Source organism: Phyllostomus hastatus, unplaced genomic scaffold (assembly GCF_019186645.2).
Source record: "Phyllostomus hastatus isolate PE091 unplaced genomic scaffold, TTU_PhHast_1.1 phas_scaffold_114, whole genome shotgun sequence".
NCBI classification, from domain to species: domain Eukaryota; kingdom Metazoa; phylum Chordata; class Mammalia; order Chiroptera; family Phyllostomidae; genus Phyllostomus; species Phyllostomus hastatus.
The window spans coordinates 1,232,253-1,248,714 of NW_025334006.1; the positions used below are offsets into that span (position 1 = coordinate 1,232,253).

Sequence of the window (16,462 nt, forward strand, 5' to 3'; positions counted from 1 at the left end):
CGTATTGAGGACCAGAGGCCCTGAGTTCTAGTCCACTGAACTGAAGGGAACCATGTGACCTCAGGCAACAATGTGACCTCAGGCAAGTCTTTCTGGGCCTGTTTCTCCTTAAGCTAACTAGGGAGCGAGTCTGACTAAAGCTGCACAAGTCCGCTACATTTACACGTAGGGTTCTGGCGATTAAAATGTTTACCGGTAGTTGAGAGCAAAGTTCTGGAGCTAAATGAGCCAGTTTCAATTTCCTTCTGCATAACCTGTATAAGCCCGGGGGACAAGTTACCTCACCTTTCGGAGCCTCTACCCCTCTCTCGTCAAATGAAGGTAAGACGAGTACTCGCCTCTCAAAGCTCTTAAAGACAGCGAGCCACAGACAGATGCGGCCAGGCGCACTGCGCCAGTAAGTGCTGGCAAATGTCATCTGCATTGCCTAGAGAAGTAAAAGTTGTTTTGTTTCTCTTCCCACTTCGTATGACAGGCATGTTTTCACAAATTTGGAGGGTGCATTGTGGAAGGGCTGACTTAAGGGCGTCCTAGAAATTCACCTAAAGCAGCGGTTCCAGCTTCAGCATCCACCGGAGGGCTGAGGGCTGCGGGCTGCCCCATAACCAGTGTCTGATTCTCTTAAGTCTGGAGTGGGGCCTGAGAATGTGCATGTCTAACAGTTTCCCACTCTGCTGCTTCTGGTCGTAAGGACAAAGTTTGAGAATCATTGACCTTCTGGTGGAGGTGGTGGTAGTGATGGTGGAGGTGGTGGTGGTATAGGTGGTAGTGGTGGTGGTGGAGGTGGAAGTGATGGTGGAAGTGATGGTGGTGGAGGTGGAAGTGATGGTGATGGAGGTGACAAGAACGATGGTTGGCGAAGTGGAGGGATTCCTGGGGCCCATGTGAATGTCCATCAGGAGAATGATGTCATACATGTTAAGGCACCGTGGACAAACAGTTATATCAAAATGAACCCTAAATCAAGATTTGTAAGGGCAGCCTTTAAAATTCGCAGATGTTGGTTTGCGGTCAGGCTGCTTCCCACGTGAGTAACTTGACGCACTCTGTCCCGGGGTCAGTAACAGCAGGAGTGCAGTTAGAGTGATGAGTGCATGAAGAGGCTGGCCAGCCCATGCATGACAACAGCCCTCCGACCCACAGCCCCGCAGCAATGGGCCTGGAATGGCCAGGACGTGGTCAGTGACTGCCAGCCCCTCTAAATTTCTCCCCACTTCCCACTCAGGACCCAACCATGGGACACCAAATGTCCTCTGTAAGCCAGTCACACAATATGCCCGGCCTCCAGCTCCCCTGCGCCACCACCCTGCCATGGGGGCACACTGAAGCCTTTTTTTCCCTCTCTAAAGGTTTCCCACTAGCATTGCAGTCTTCACTTGTTCTCAAGCATCTGACAAATACATGTGATGGCGGCTGACTCCCTTGCTACAGAAAGATCTGAATAAATAGCCTGTGTTTGTTCTCATTTGGGTGATCTTTGGGGGGGCCGGTTTCCATAAAATTTCCACACCAGCTAATTATTGTTGATAGTTTCTGGTTCTTGAAACTGTTCCTGCTGGTGTTGTTAATTCTATTACCACTAGGTGGCACCATTCACTTGTGAAGTGCAACCAACTTCCTCTGGGTTGCCAGACCCGGCTGAGAAGAAATGGGTGGGCAGGGAAAGATGCAAAGGCCCACCTGGCTGTGCTTATCTTGTCAATGATGCAAATGATACAATGACTTTAGCATCTCCCATGTAACACTGCTACATAGCAGATGCCATGCAGGGGACGTACTTGTCCCAGACCTTGGGGAAGGAGGTGGGGACAGGGAATTGGCTGGCTCTGGGATTCTCTACCTCCGCACTTCTGACACTCGGGGCAGGATAACTTTCTGCTGTGTGTGAGGGGCTGGATGAGGGGAAGCAGAAGCTGTCCTGTGCACTGTGGGATGTTTAGCAGCATCTCTGGCATCTACCCACTGGATGCCAGAAACACCCTCCTTTCCCAATTGTGACTTTCAAATGTTTAAACATTGTCAAGTGTCCCCTGGGGAGCAGAGTTGCCCCTGGTGAGAATCACTGCACTCCTTGTTGAGGACAGCTCTCTGCTGAGACCCGTTCAGCACCCCCACGCCCACACTCATAAGCAAAGACCAGCCACCTGCATACACCTGCCCCAGCCTCCCCTTTTCCGTCCTCCTTGAGCAAGCTCTACACTAGTGTGTCTCCGCGGGGACTTAAGCCTCCTGCACCCAGAACACCTGGGGTGCTTGTGAAACTGCAGACCCCTGGGCCCCCTGCACTAGGGTCCCTGTGGGGAAGATTAGATTCCCCACCCCCCAACAAGCCAAGGGGATTATCTGGCAGATAAAAAGTTTGAGAAGCATGGACCCCACAATATGGGGGGGTCCACCCCTAGGTCTTGCAGAGTAGACTTGGCATGCAGTTAGCTCCTAAGAGAGTTGGACCTGGGCATAAAAATCCTGGCCCTGTGGTACCTGCATACGTAGAAAATATCAGAATCGGTACCGGGAAAAGACACTAAGGAAGGGGGCTGTTATGGGCCCACTTGCCACCTTCTCCCTTTCTCTTTTTGTCTCTTTAGTTGAAATGTCTCGATTACTTCTCATGAGAATTTTTCCTCCTCTGGTTCCCACCTTCTGGTTGTCTAGGTGGCTTGTTCTAGCACTACCCAGGTGCAGGTGCTGTTCCCCTACTAATAAATGCGGGTGGCCCAACAGGCCCCTCCCTCCTCCCTAAGGGGTGTGGCCTGGCCGTAGGTGAAGTCCCGTCAGGCTCTGCTTTGCTATGCCCCGTCCTGTGCAGCTGCGCTGCTCCTGGTTCTTTCATGTCTGTTCCAAAGCTACAAAGTGATCACAAAGACAGGCCCTCAGAAGCGAGGGGAGGGTGAAGGGGCCCTGGGGCCCTCAGTCTGGGCCCTGCTCCCCTCCCCCTGGGTGGCCTCAGCTTCCCCTGCCCCTTCTATCCCACACCTTCTGGATGACATTTGGTTGGGACCAAGAACAAACCAAGGCTGGGCTTGAGGTTTCTGTGGGATGCTTGGCTTGGTTTTGTTTCCTCGGAGGGAGCCGGCCAGGAGTTGTGGTGGGACGGGAAGGGACTTGCATCCAGCCTCCGCGGGAGGAGAGAACGGGCCAAGGGTGGGACGGGCAGTGGGATGAGGATAGAGGGAAGGAGGCGGGTGCTTGTGACGGACAAGGGAGTCCTGCTGCTCGTCAGATGGCTCCGCAGGCTCAGCCCCGCCACTCAGAGGGACGAGGGGGGTCCTCTCCAAGGGCGTGTCAGAGGTGACTTTTCCCGGCTAAAATAAGTCCCCTCCATGCTCTGCCTCATCCAAATGTCAAGGGGCTAAGCACAGGTAAATGATTCCTGTCCCCATGCAGCTTTCTAGACAAAGTAATCATCGTAATAAAATAACCCAGCCTGTCATCCATCCTCTGCTGTGTGTATGCCTTTCAACTGTGCACTGGCACGCAAGTGGCAATGAGACAGAAGCAGGTTGCTGTGGAGGGACGGAGAGGAGATGGTAACAGTGACCCAAATAGGGGCACCTGATGGGGGGCTGGGGAGGGGTTAGAGATGCCCAAGGAACTGCACTGCCTGCGCCTTCCAGAGGGGGGCAGTATAACGAGGACCAGAACTGAATGGTGAGCCAGAAATCGCCTCCTGAGCAAGTGGGTGGCGCTGGGCAGAGCCTTTGCTCTCAGGCCACCTGGTATAATAAAAAAACATGGCTTGAGCCAGGCCAGCCTGAACCCATGCGGCCTTAAACAAGGTACATAACCTCTCAGAACTTGGGTTTCCCACCCATGAAATGGTAGGAATAATATTTCATTGCTCAGACGTGTGAGGACTACATGACATGACATATGTAAAGTGCCCGGAACCCAAAAAGATGCTCAGTGAATGTTTAGCATTCAGAAGGAATTTAAGTGGAAATTAAACGATTTGGAGAGGAGATGTTCAAAAACTCCTTCTCAGGCTCTCTCCCGGACTTAACCAGGCCAGCCCTCCCCTCGGTGGGTCTCCTTCACTCGGCTCGTAGCGAAGATGAAGCGGGCTCTGTCGGGGGCTCTGGCAGAGGCCCGGGACCTAAAACGGAAAGTGGAGGGGATAGCTCAACTCTTATGGGGGAGAAAAAATAAACTTTCTGCTCTCTGCTCTTGAACCCTGAGCACCTTGTGAAAGAAACAAAAAAGACTAGGAAAAGAGTAACAAACAGACGCTAGCCGAGAGCGCCCCCCACGGGCCAGGCCCGGAACAACACCCTTTACTTGATCTATCTGCTTTAATCCTCACAACACGATGAGGTTGGGCATAACCATTGCTATTTCTACCTTACAGACGAAGACACTGAGAGTTAGAGGCGAAGCAACCTGCTCTAGGGCCAGTTTGACCTTCTGACCCTGAGCCTGTGCTCCCCAGCAGCACGCTGAGGGAAGAGAAGAAAGGGCGGCGAGAGATGCTCTGCAGAGCTCCGGAGCTGCGCGGGGTGAAACAAGGATTTACGATAAAGATAAAGAACAATCAGCTCTTACCCTTCCTCTGACCCACAGCTCCCCTGACCTGAGGCCAGGCACTCCCTCCCACTTGGCTCTCACTTTCCACCGCGGAGAGAAGCTGCAGACAGACAGGGAGGGCAAGGGGAGGTGCTGTTGCAGCAGTCAGTGTCAGGAGATGGGAGAAGAGGGGGACCATTGAGAGGGTCTTCCACGCCCCAGTCCACAGCCCCCACCTTGGGGGCTACCCTTCCCTTGGGAGCTAGAGGACTGGGGCTTGGGAGGGACCAGGGTAGCACTGGCTGGGAAAATTCCAGAGAGCCAGCTGGGGCAGGGCCACACAGGAAAGGAGGGGAAGGAGCCATGTGTGAGTCCTCTGCCATGGGGACATACTCCTCAGGTTCCCAGGGATGGAGGCAGCCAGCCCTGAGGAATGGTGGAGTTGGGGCCTGGGACAGGCAGGCAGGGACAGAAAATCGCAAAGCACAGGCGCCAGCATCGCGCATCAGAGTATCAGAGTCTGACCTGAGGCATGAGTATTTTTCTTTCTTTCTTTAAGATTTTATTTATTTCTAGAGAGAGGGGAAGGGAGGGAGAAAGGGGCAGAGAAACATCAATGTGTGGTTGCTTCTCGCGCGCCCCCTACTGGGGACCCAGGTATGTGCCCTAACTGGGAATCGAATCCAGCGACCCTTTGGTTCGCACGCCGGCGCTCAATCCGCTGAGCTACACCAGCCAGGACTGTTTTTCTAATAAGCCAGTATCCAGAACTCAAAAGATGAAGGAACAGCCACCTGCGACTTAGGACTTGCCACTAAGGGCCTCCCTAGCCTCCTGTCTGGCCTGCCCACCTGAGATGTGACTGGCAATTGGGAAGCCACAAAATCGAAGGCGACCAGCCTGTTTCGTGCACTGGGTGGGAGGAGGCAGCCGTCTGGGCTCTGAGCTCAGTGGTTCTCCATCTGCCCTTTTCTCCACTTTGCCTCCAGACGCCCCAGGACCCTGGGAGTAATTAACCCTCAAGAAGCCAAGTCTCTGGTCTTTTTTAAAAAGGAAAGTAAAAACTTATTGAATGATACCTCAGCAAACAAAACAATTATTTAAATGCTTACGCTTCAAAAAATGCCTGAACTTTGCATATTGGTATTCTAAACTTTACTATGCTTAGTTGAATGGGTATGGCATGAAGGAGTTTAGGGAGTTCTAGCGAGCCCTAGAAAAGCTTCAAAGATCTCATACAATCAGCAAAACCCTTCACTGAGGAGATGGAGCTTTTTTCCCCGTGACTTGGATATCTGAATACGTCCCTTAACTGTCAGGTCCGGTCTACAAACTGGAAGCTGCCTAGGCAGCATCTAAGTTCCCCCACGTGTCACAATCATGCCCCCCCCCCGCCCTCTCTCTCCTATACACTGCTTTTGTAGATTAGTAACTTAAACCTCTTTCTCCCCCCCCGCCCCACCGCTAGGCTTTATTTAGGCCCTTCCTTCTAGCCACCGCCCCCCCCCCCACGCTAAAGACAAGAATGACTTTCCTCCTGGTAGAGAGATGGGCCTGGAGCCTTCCCTCCGCACCCATAAATCACCACCTCGAGGGCCGTGTCCCCCTCGGCAGCAGCGGGAGCTCCTCCGCTCAGAAACCGCCCGCGGCCGCGGCCCCGGCCCCGGGCCCCCGCCCCCGCCCCCGCCGTCCGCAGCACGAACTGCCCGCAGCACGTTCACGTGCACGTCTTGCTTGGCAGTCCTGCATCATGCGATCTGTGTCCCTGGACTGTCCCACGTCAGAGGCGGCAGCGGGCACTATAAAGTCCTGTCTCCGGGAAGCTTTGCCGGACTTCCCTCCTCGCCGGCTCTGAGAGCCCTTGTTCCCTGCGCCCAGGAGCCCTGGGCTCTCATTGCCTGTGTTACGGTTTTCGGCGCCTCCGCCGGACTGCCCGCTGCAGGGGACACACTCTCCAGGGTGTCCCCACCTCCAGCAACGCGTCAGACGACTGGAGTGAGTGAAGCCGCCAGCCACCGCAAGGCGCATCTACCTCAAGGTCTCCGCTCCGGGCTGGGGGAGACGAGGAATGCCGCTCGGTGGTCTCCAGCAAAGAAAGGGTTAATTCGCCCACTCCCCACCCCCCAAGAAGGAGAAGGGAAGAGTCCGGCAGAAGGTCCTGTTTACGGGAGCTGCCGAGTCCGCGCGGCCCTCGGAGAGGCGTTGCCGTGGCTACGGGCCCGGCGCCCGCCAGCTGCGGATGAGCTCATTGGAGCGGCGGACGGGGGGCGACGGGCGGGGGACGGCGGGCGCGCGGCCCGCGCAGAGCCGCCGCGCCGGCGGGGAGAGGACGAGGCTGCGGGCCGAGCCCGCCTTCCGCTCGCCCACAGCCGCGGCGGGGCGGTGGGGACGCGAGCGCAGGGAGCGCGGCTCTCCCGGAGAGGCCCGGCCGACACCAGCGCGAAGGGCTGCGGGCCATGGCGCCCCGGGCCCCCGCCGCCTACAGCCCCCGCCCACCCGGGCGCCCCCGAGCTGCGCCTGGGAGCCCGCGGAGCCGAAGCCCGCCTGGAGGTAGGACTGGGCCGGAGGATGGTGGAGGGGCGCGCCGGGGGGCCGAGGAGGGGACGCGCCCGGGGGGGAAGGGAGGAGACGACTGGAGCTGCCCGGACCCGGAGCTGGGAAGTGGCTGTTTGCAGACCGCAGACTGGGTGTCCCGTGTGCGGACGTGGGGACCCAGGCGCTTCAGCCCGACCTGCAGGACGTGAGCAGAAGTGCTGTCCCGACGCCCTAACGGGGTTCGCGATGGCTTCCTGGGCCGAGCGGGGAAGCCGCCGTCCCGCGCGCCTCGGAAATCTGCACAAACTGGGCAGAGCCCCCTCCCTGCGCGGTGCTGGGTCCCGGGGCGCGAGGGGAGGAGGGTGAGAGAGAGAGAGGAAAAAAAAAAAAGAGCCAAGAAAGAATCAAGAATCGAGAATCGCTGAGCAGCCAACCCTCCCTCACTGTGGTCAAAATATGTAGTCTTGGGAGAGCAGGAAGGTAAAGACGATGGAATGATCTGCTTTCTCCCACTTTCCCCCTAAAGATGGAGTTGGGAGCCCGTGGAGCCCAGCAAGAATCTCAACAAAGGACATAGTGATGTTTAGGAGTGTCACAGAGAGCTTGATTCAAACCACTGAGAACAGCCAGGCCGCAGGGAGTGGGGGGGGCGGGGTCCTGTCTTTGAGGGGCGGGGGTGGGGGGGAGCTGGGCGGGACCCTCCAGGGGCGCAGGTTGGGGCAGGGGGGCTGCAGTGACTTTGCTCTCACCAGCTCGCGCTGGGGGAAGGAGCAGGCAAACTCTAGCTGGCGTTGAGGTGTGCATCGGAGGTGTAGCAGGGTCACAGTAGGCACTCTCCAGTAACTTTGCTGTGGAGCTCTTCCACCCTGGGCGGTTACTACATGAAAGAAAAGAACGAAATCCTTCCTGCTTGCATTGTCCAATATCAAACACACCAAAGGAGTGGTGAAGAAAGTCTTTAGGGGCCTGCTTAGGATGGAGCCGAGTTCTGCCAGAAGTCAAGGGCAAACAGTGCCTGTTTTTGAGGAGGGGTAGTGGAGAGGCTGGTGGCGAGACTGACCCACAGTCCTTTTGTTCCAGGTTTGAACCCTGCCCACGTCACGTATTCACTGACTTAACATTTCTCGGGGCTAGGCATTAAGGACACAGTGATAAATATCACCCTTCTTTCCAGGAACTCACCATCCAAGTTGGACAGTGAAACAAAACATTAAAACCGGTCCTGGTCTGGCCTGGCCGTGAGTGCTGCATGCCAGGGCAGCCCAGAGCTGGGAGGCCCACAGAGTACGTGCTGCTGGGGCTGCGTCCTGGAAAGCTCTCCACCAAGAAAACGAGGCAGGGAAGGTTGTTTCTGGCTGAGGGAACAGCGTGTGCAAAGTCACCAAGGGGGGGACGGGGGGGGGGCAAGTGTGGGGAGAGCTCTTCTTGGTGGTAGTGTACTCCTGGAGGCAAGCAGGACCCCCCTGAAACAGGAGAGGTGGTACCAATTGGCACCCTAGAAAGCCCCCATAGGGTGCACAGTGAGGCCACAGGTCCTGCAGGCCCCGGGGGACGGCAGCGGTGAGGCGGGGCGCACCAGTCCAAGAGATGGAGAGGTCGAATCCGGGGACGGGCTCGGGCACAGGATGAGATCGCGTCGACTAACACTCCATGGGGGAAAGCTCAGGGGAAAACAAAGCAAAGCAAGAGAAATGGATATTTTGAATGGCCTGCATGTAGCAGACCGCAATCACTTGGACAGTGAGTTTGGCTCTAAATGTTTTGGCAGCTTGGAGACAAACAAAAATACACGGGATCGCATGGTTTTGGATTTGGGACAACAGAAAGCATACAAGTTAATTTTCAGAACAAAACTTTTCCTGTAATTGAACTCAACTGGGGGTGTGTCGTGTGGATCTTTGTGTAAACATTAAAGAGCAACGTAGAAAAAGACATTCCTGTCCACGTGACAGAAGATGGGAAGATAAAGCTCCACACAGCTATTGCCTTGTACCATCTTCCCGTTATGAGCTGGGGGTGCACTGCATTCTTGTGGGGGGCCAAGTGTCAGCTCAGGTTCATGGGCAGTGGAGGCAGAGGGCAGCTAGGACCCCGGGGAGTCTGATATGGGGGAGCCATGGTCCCTTAACTGTACTAAGAGGTGACACCTACTGCTAGGAATGTCAGAGCAAAGCACCCGGGGTTCCCCGCCGTGCAGGGCAAAGCAGGCACATCCTCGTATGGCTCGTAGGTGGGTGGACTGAGACTCTGGTCTGGAAAAGGGGCCGCACGGGGCAGAGTGTGTTGGGAAGGACAGCCGGAAATGCTGACCAAAGGGAAACAGGGCGAGTGGGAACAGCATCTGAGGGTTCCGTTCAGAGGGGCCAGTCCACTTCCCCGAGTGGTCCAGGTCTTCCTGCCCTCAGACCTCCCGTTGAGCCTGCTTCTGGGGGGTGGGGAAAGGGTGAGACTCAGGAGACCAGAGATCCACTCCGAGGAGAGGAAGGCCGGGGAGGGTGGGGTCTTGTTTGCTGCACCACCAAGAATGTTGCAGAAGAACAAGGAATTCCAGCCCAGAGCTGACAGGCTCTGCAGACTCAGCCACAGATCCCCCAGCCAGGCCCTTCCCTGTGGTCTCTGCAGAGGGGACAGACCTGCGGAGGCCACGTCAGTGTGCTCATAGCACGCCTTCTGCAGCTCAAACCATTTCTTGCCAACGACGACCATCTTAACATGAATTAGGTGTGAGATTCTACTGTTCCCCCCTTGCATTTCTTAACTTTTTTAGTGAACTGTAGAAATCATCCCTGAAAGTATAGTCTTTCGTTTCTTAACTTTTTAAAAAAAAGATTTCACTTATTTATTTTTAGAGGAAGAGAAGGGAGAGAGAAAGAGGGAGAGAGAAACATAGATGGGTTCCCTCCTGCACGTGCCCCACTGGGGACCAAACCTGCAACCCAGGCCTGTGCCCTGACCCGGAATCGAACCCACGACCTTTCGTGTTGTGGGAGGATGCCTAACCAACACTCACACTGGCCAGGGCGCATTTCTTAACATTTTTAACTTGGGGTGTACACCGGAAGATACATTTCAGTCTCCTGAAACAACCATGCCTGGCCTCCACCCTAAACCAATTAAGTCAAAGTCTCTGCGAATGAGGGCTGTGCATCAGGATTCTTCACGGGTCCCAGGTGATTGGAAGGGACAGCCAAGGCTGAGAGTGGCTGCTTTGACGATCACCTACAGGGTTCTTTAGAGCAGCGGACCAAAACCTCAGAGCCCAAAAGCAAGGATCCCATGGAATTTAAAATGAGGAAGCCTGGTACTCATCATGAAGTCAGCTGCCGAATCAGCTCTCCACATCAAGACCCAAAGCCACCTGAACAGCTACAGATAAGGAGGCTGGTTGGAGACACATTTATGTGACGCTTTCTGCGTGGGAAGTGGTTTTTGAACAGAAACTCCGAAAGCATGATGACGAGGCGTCCGCAGTCGGATCTGCCTGCCTGGCCTAACACGTCTGCGGGCAGTGCCCCGCCATGAACCCTTCCGTCTCCGCCTGGAGCCTTCCTTGAGTGCTGAGCCCAGCAAAGTGCCCACCTGTGTCTCTTGCTGTTGGTTCCGGGTCCCCCTAACCTCGATCCCACATCACCACGATTCCGCACACGGCGCAGGCTGAAACCTGGGGAGGGTGGGTGGCCAGCCACAGGAGCCGGCCCGTGGAGTGACCCAAAGCACCGCCCTCTGTCTCCCTCTCGCTTCTCAGAAGGGAGAGCGTAGCAAGAGTCGAATGCGATTCAGCATGCAGTTCTCTGCCCAGCCACTGCGGCTGTAGCCGGGGCAGCCATGCATACCCGCTGGGACACGACGAGGGGTTCCCCGGGCATTGGCCCAGACGGATGTGGTTTTGCACCACCCCTCTGCCCCTCTCCCCAGTTTTGTTTGCCCCACCCCCGCCCCAGAGCAGAGGCCTGGCCTCAGGGAAGAAAGTGGGCCGAGTGAGTGGCTGCCCAGGGCTGCGTGTGAACTTCTGGTCCCCACCGAGTGAGTCAGAGGAGCAGGGCACCCCTGTCCCTGCCACCGCCGCTCACCATGGAAAAACTAACAACGGACTGCCTTTTCCCAGCAAATTGAAACCATTCACACAGGACGCATCTATCATTTTATGTGCGTTTTTCACGTCCCTGGGAAGTACAGGCTCAGCAGCCTCTGCAGACGACCCAGCAGAGGCATGTGTATGGGATGGTGCAGCGAAGTCAGACTCACGTGGACCTTGCGTGGTCCAGGGAGAATGTAGCCTGTGGGGAAGCCGTAGAGCTCTGATTTGGTCACTGGGCGGGAGCGATGGGCAGCCTGAGACACAGGCCTCGCGTCCCCTGCTGCAGGAGTGTGACCAGCTCCTCAGCCCCGGACTTGGTCGGGGTGGCAGCGGGGAAGGTGCGGGACCTGGCCCGTGCTCGGGCCGCTGCCGCCTCCAGCCCTGGGGCTCTACTTAACTGCTCTGAGCCGTGAGATCGGTTCAGGTGTGGAATGAGGCATATGGCCATGGGACCTCAAGGACGACAGACTCCCTGGCTTCTTGGGGCAACCGTCACCCTTTCCATCTGGTCCATTTCACCGCCTGTTTGTGACAATCAGCAGACATACACAAGCTCCCAGGACATCAAAAAGGGGCCCGTGCGGTCTGTTTATCCTGCAGCTGCACTGGTGCACGTGACGCGGTGGGAAACCGTCGGAGAGGAGAGAGCTGCTTGACGCCTCCCCAAACAGCGAGACTTGGAGAGCCCAGCGCTTAGTAGGGACAGGGCCCTGAGAGCTTTTACTCCAGGCTGTCCTTTCACCGGATACCGGATGGCCGAGACCCTGGGGCAGAGGGGAGGGAGATTGGGGAAAGGGTCAGAGGGGCTGCTGCTGCTTTCAGGGTGGAGAGACCGAGGAACTAGAAGAGCCAGCCCCCTGAGGCAGGGCTACAGGCTGCTTGCTCCCACGTCCCTGAAATCTGGCTTGCATCCCTAACCATCTGCTGAGACCTTATGCTAGGCTACTGCTGCTGCATCCGAAGGCTAGTTCGCTGTTCTCATTGTACTTGAGCTCCCCAGAGTAAGCAGATCGAAGGTGATGGAAAACGGGTGTGCAGTGACTCATCCGTGCCACTCCCCCAGACGCTGAAACGCTTCCTGAACCCCTGGTTGTCCCACATTCCTGGGACCCCTTGGACCTGCCACCCAGATTCCGCCATTCAAGGATAAACAGTTAGGCCATTCTGAATGGCCGGTGTCCCAGCCACGCCTTTGTTAAGTATTTTGAATATGGCTTCCTCATTGGAGACACCATACCACTATTTTGGTTGTCTTGACTGTCTTTAAAAAAAAAAAAAACAACACAAAAACCAAAAAAGAGCTCTTCACTAATTCTTTTTCTTCTCATTTAACAAGCATTCGTGCCACGCCCCAGCAGACCAAGATCTGGGCTGGACACTAATGGGATGAAAAGAAGCCTAATTCAGCCGTCAGACCGCACCGTCTGGTTGGAGGGCCCAGATAAAGAGCCCAAGTCCAGCGCTGGGTGCGAGGGCAGCGTACCGGCAGGACCGGCCCCGGGGCTCCGTGCTCTGCTCTGCTCTTGGCCGCCCCCGTCAGAGGGCTCACGCATGGTGTCAGCCTCTCCAGCCCCCCCCTCAACTCCACACCCCCAGGGCTGGTCCTGCCCCAGACCCTCCGGTCTTTACTTTGACTGTCTGTTTGCTCTGTGAGTTTCCTCTCGGACGTGCCGTCTTAGCCTTTTGCCGGAAAGATCGAAGGTCGCAGCACATCTTCGTTATGTGTCTTTATTTTCCAAGGGTAGCCAACCTCAGCTCCTCTTCCTTACTTTGAGAATATTCTCCAGCCCTTGCCATCTTCTTCACCATGGTCCCCCCGCCCCCTGCCGTTACCGTGAGTTTGGGTTCTTGTCACCTGACGTGAAAGAATTTAAAGACCAGGAACTCTGCTAAAAGCAAAGGCCGATTCATCGAGGCTCTGCAGAGATAGGGCCTCAGGTTCTGCGCCCTAAATGTGGGGCTTGGGGGTTTTTTCTTGCATGGGAATGTGCAAGTTGCTGGGATTAACCAGTCCGGGTGTCGGTGAGCAGGCTTTTTCCTTTTTTGGAACACTGACGTCAGTGAAGCAGAGCGTTCTGGGATTGTACTGGACTTATTATGGGATGCAGGAAGGAACTCTCCCAAGCGGGTATCGAGCTGGTCTCTGAGGTGGGTGGCTTGTCTTTAGGTCTGAACCCTTGTTTTGTAACTACAGAGCTTAACTCGCTCAATCCAGTGGAGCATGTAGTTCTGGTAGGGCTTGACTCGATGGAGTAGTTTGGGGGGAACGTTTTATTCTACCTGTTTCATCCCCCACCCCCATCACATGTCCTGTCACTCCTGTCTCACACGGGTTAGTCTTCGTCCTGGGCAGGAGCACCCCTGCTTTTCTTCAGGCTCTTGCCTCACCTTGAACTCGTTCTCTCTCCCCAGCTGTTGGAACCCAGTCTAGCCTCCAAGGGCACCCGTACTCCCTTGAAGGAATCAGTGACAGCTGCCATTGCCCACCTCTAAACTCCTCCAGTGTACGTTGTTTTCTCAGCACTCACCATGGGGTTCAGTTGAGGCCTCAAACCAGTCTCACGCTGTGACTTTTGGTTAAACAGGTGTCAGTTATTCCCCCGGCTGGTCTTGGGTTTGTGTCTTAAAAAGTTGCAATCTTTTATCACTGTTCAGTTGTTTGGGTGTTGTTGATTTAAGGACCATCCGACCTGCAGAGAATTTTCATGAGTTTATTTGAGCCAGAATTGACACCAGTTGCTAGGAAGCAAAATCTCAAATGGAAAATGACAGGTTTTGTGGCTTCTTTGGTGAAGTGAAGGAGAGAAACGAGGAAGATTTCCCAAAGGTGGGAGAATAGCAAGGCGGGGACTGGATTACAGGAGAGTTAATGAGATTATGGGCTGTCTTGAGGGTGTTTATTTCAGAGCGGGGTTCACTACAGGCACAGAAACAGTGGACACGGTTTGCTTAAGGCAAGGCAAACCTTTCACTGAATAAATTACATGCCTGGGGCATGACTGCCCACCGGGACCTGCCCAGATAGGAATTTATGATCAGATTGCCCTGTGAGGTTATTTTCTTAGAACCCACCCCCCTTTTTAAAGATTTTATTTATTTATTTTTAGAGAGGGAAGGGAGGGAGAAAGAGAAAGAGGGGGAAACATCAATGTGCAATTGCTGGGGGCCGTGGCCTGCAACCCAGGCATGTGCCCTGACTGGGAATCGAACCTGCGACACTTTGGTTCGCAGCCTGCACTCAATCCACTGAGCTACGCCAGCCAGGGTGTAGAACCCCCTTTTCCTCCACAGTTCGCATCCCCAGCTCTAGGGCAGGGACCAAATATTTCCCAGCAGTACTCTCATGGAGTACTGCGTTCAGCTCATTGATTATATTATCGATTAATTTAGAATCCATCCAAACTGACTCAGATTAGCTCACTAAAATCTTAGGGGAAAGACCATTTCCCATCTCTCAGGATTGAGCTAAATGAGAAGAATGCATTCCCAGGCATTGCGCAACTTCTGAGGACAAACACCAGGCAGTGTAGTAAACAAACAGCAGTGGGGCCTCAGCCTGTGAGGAGCCTGGAAACAGGGCCTGGAGGGGTGGAGGTCGGGATGCTGCAGAGGCTGTGCTGATGGGGCGGGCTCTTCCTCGCTTTGAAAACGGAGCACTAGGACCCCCTGGCTTCTGCGGAAATGGAAGGGGGTCCCACTCCCCCTCCAATTTCAACATCAACTTTCACAGCCAACACTGTGATGGCAGTTATCTGCCCGAGAGGGTTTTACAGCCTCACTGCAGTTGCAAACCATTCAGGCTGGGTCCGCAGCCCTGCAGAGGAGCTGAGGAGGGTGTGGTGTCGTTATTGTCGGTAAAATAAGGTCCTGTGTCATTACTCAACCTAGTGTCACTTGACAGAGTTAAGTTCACTTTGGAAGGACAGAGGACGTGTGTTGAGTGCTTTTCATGAGACGGGGGCAGGCCTGAAAGCCTTACAGGTGCAGTGTCACTGAACCCCACCGCTGGCTTTCACGGAAGGTGCCACTATTACCCCCGTTTTGCAGAGGAGAGAGCTAAGGCTTGGAGAGTAACTAGCGCCCTGTTCCTCAGCTCTCAAGTGGCAGACCCAGAACTGGAACCTGGGTCTGTCTGCTTGTGATCCCTCTGCTTTTCACCCCCATGCCGTGCCAACTCCTGAGCCATTGCCCAGAGCTGGGATCAGGGCTGAGCAGCCTCAGCCCCCTTCTCTCTCTCTGGGCTTGGGGAGCCATGGTGCCGGCCAGGAAAGGGGATGGGAGATGACGTCTCACTCTAAGATTGCTGCCTTTTGTCCAAATGTGCTGGCCAGGAGCCAGGCTGGAAACTCTCTGCTCATGGAAAGAAAGAGAACAGAAGCCAGCGAAAGAGGGTGGGAAAGGGGCTGCGGGGGAAGAAAGGAAGAGGGAAGCAGGAAGGAGAGAGGGAGAGAAGAGGTGGGCAAGTGAGGAAGTCGGGGGTCTGGCCCGGAGGTGCCTTGGGTGCAGGGCGCGGGTGGAGGGCAGGGAGTGGATGGAGGGGAGGGAGGAAGGGTGATAGGGGCCGGGCACTTTGAATGAAATTCCATCTTAACAATTTACTGAGCGGCTACTCTGTAGCCGGGAGGGGAGGCCTATCCCCTGGCCCCAAGGCCCTTGTTTGGGCATCAGACACTGGACTCTTAAGTGTGACGACCTGGATCCATTCAGCATCCACGTGGCCTTGAGGAAATTAACCCCTGCAGCCTTGGGCTTCCGCATCTACAAAGGGGAGGCAGTGGTAGAGCGGGTGAGAGAATTCAGTGGAACAAGCTGTGCAGAATCTTCCTTAGAGAAGAGTAAGTGCTCAGCGGATGTTAGCCATTCATTCGTTATTGCTGTTTAACTTGAGGTGCCAAACATAAATGTGTGAAACCTTGAATAAAACATATATAAATAACAGCCCTGGCTGGTGTGGCTCAGTGGATTGAGCGCCAGCCTTCGAACCACAGGGTCGCCGGTTCAATTCCCAGTCAGGGCACATGCCTGGGTTGCAGGCCAGGTCCCCAGTAGGGGGCTCGAAAGAGGCAACCACACGTTGATATTTCTCTGCCTGCCTCTCTTTCTTCCCTCCCTTCTCTTCTGTTTAAAAATAAATAAATAAATAAAATCTAAAAAGTAGCCCTGGCTGGCGTAGCTCAGTGGATTGAGCGCGGGCTGCAAACCAAAGTGTCGCAGGTTCGATTCCCAGCCAGGGTACATGCCTGGGTTGCAGGCCATAACCCCCAGCAACCGCACATTGATGTTTCTCTCTCTCTCTCCATCTCCCTCCCTTCCCTCTCTAAAAATAAATAAATAAAAACAAACAAA

At 55.1% G+C, this 16,462-nt stretch overlaps 1 protein-coding gene across 6 annotated transcripts in view; it reads left to right on the plus strand.

Annotated features, from left to right (window-relative positions):
* Nucleotides 1-6,323: 6,323 nt before the first annotated feature.
* Nucleotides 6,324-16,462, plus strand: part of DENND2A (DENN domain containing 2A) — an 88,367-nt gene continuing 78,228 nt past the window's right edge. For all 6 annotated transcript variants that reach the window (XM_045855636.1, XM_045855638.1, XM_045855639.1 and 3 more), the window contains exon 1: nucleotides 6,324-7,053. In XM_045855636.1, coding sequence (XP_045711592.1) covers nucleotides 6,743-7,053 — 311 coding nt within the window. In that variant the 5' untranslated portion in view covers nucleotides 6,324-6,742. The remainder of the gene's footprint in view (nucleotides 7,054-16,462) is intronic.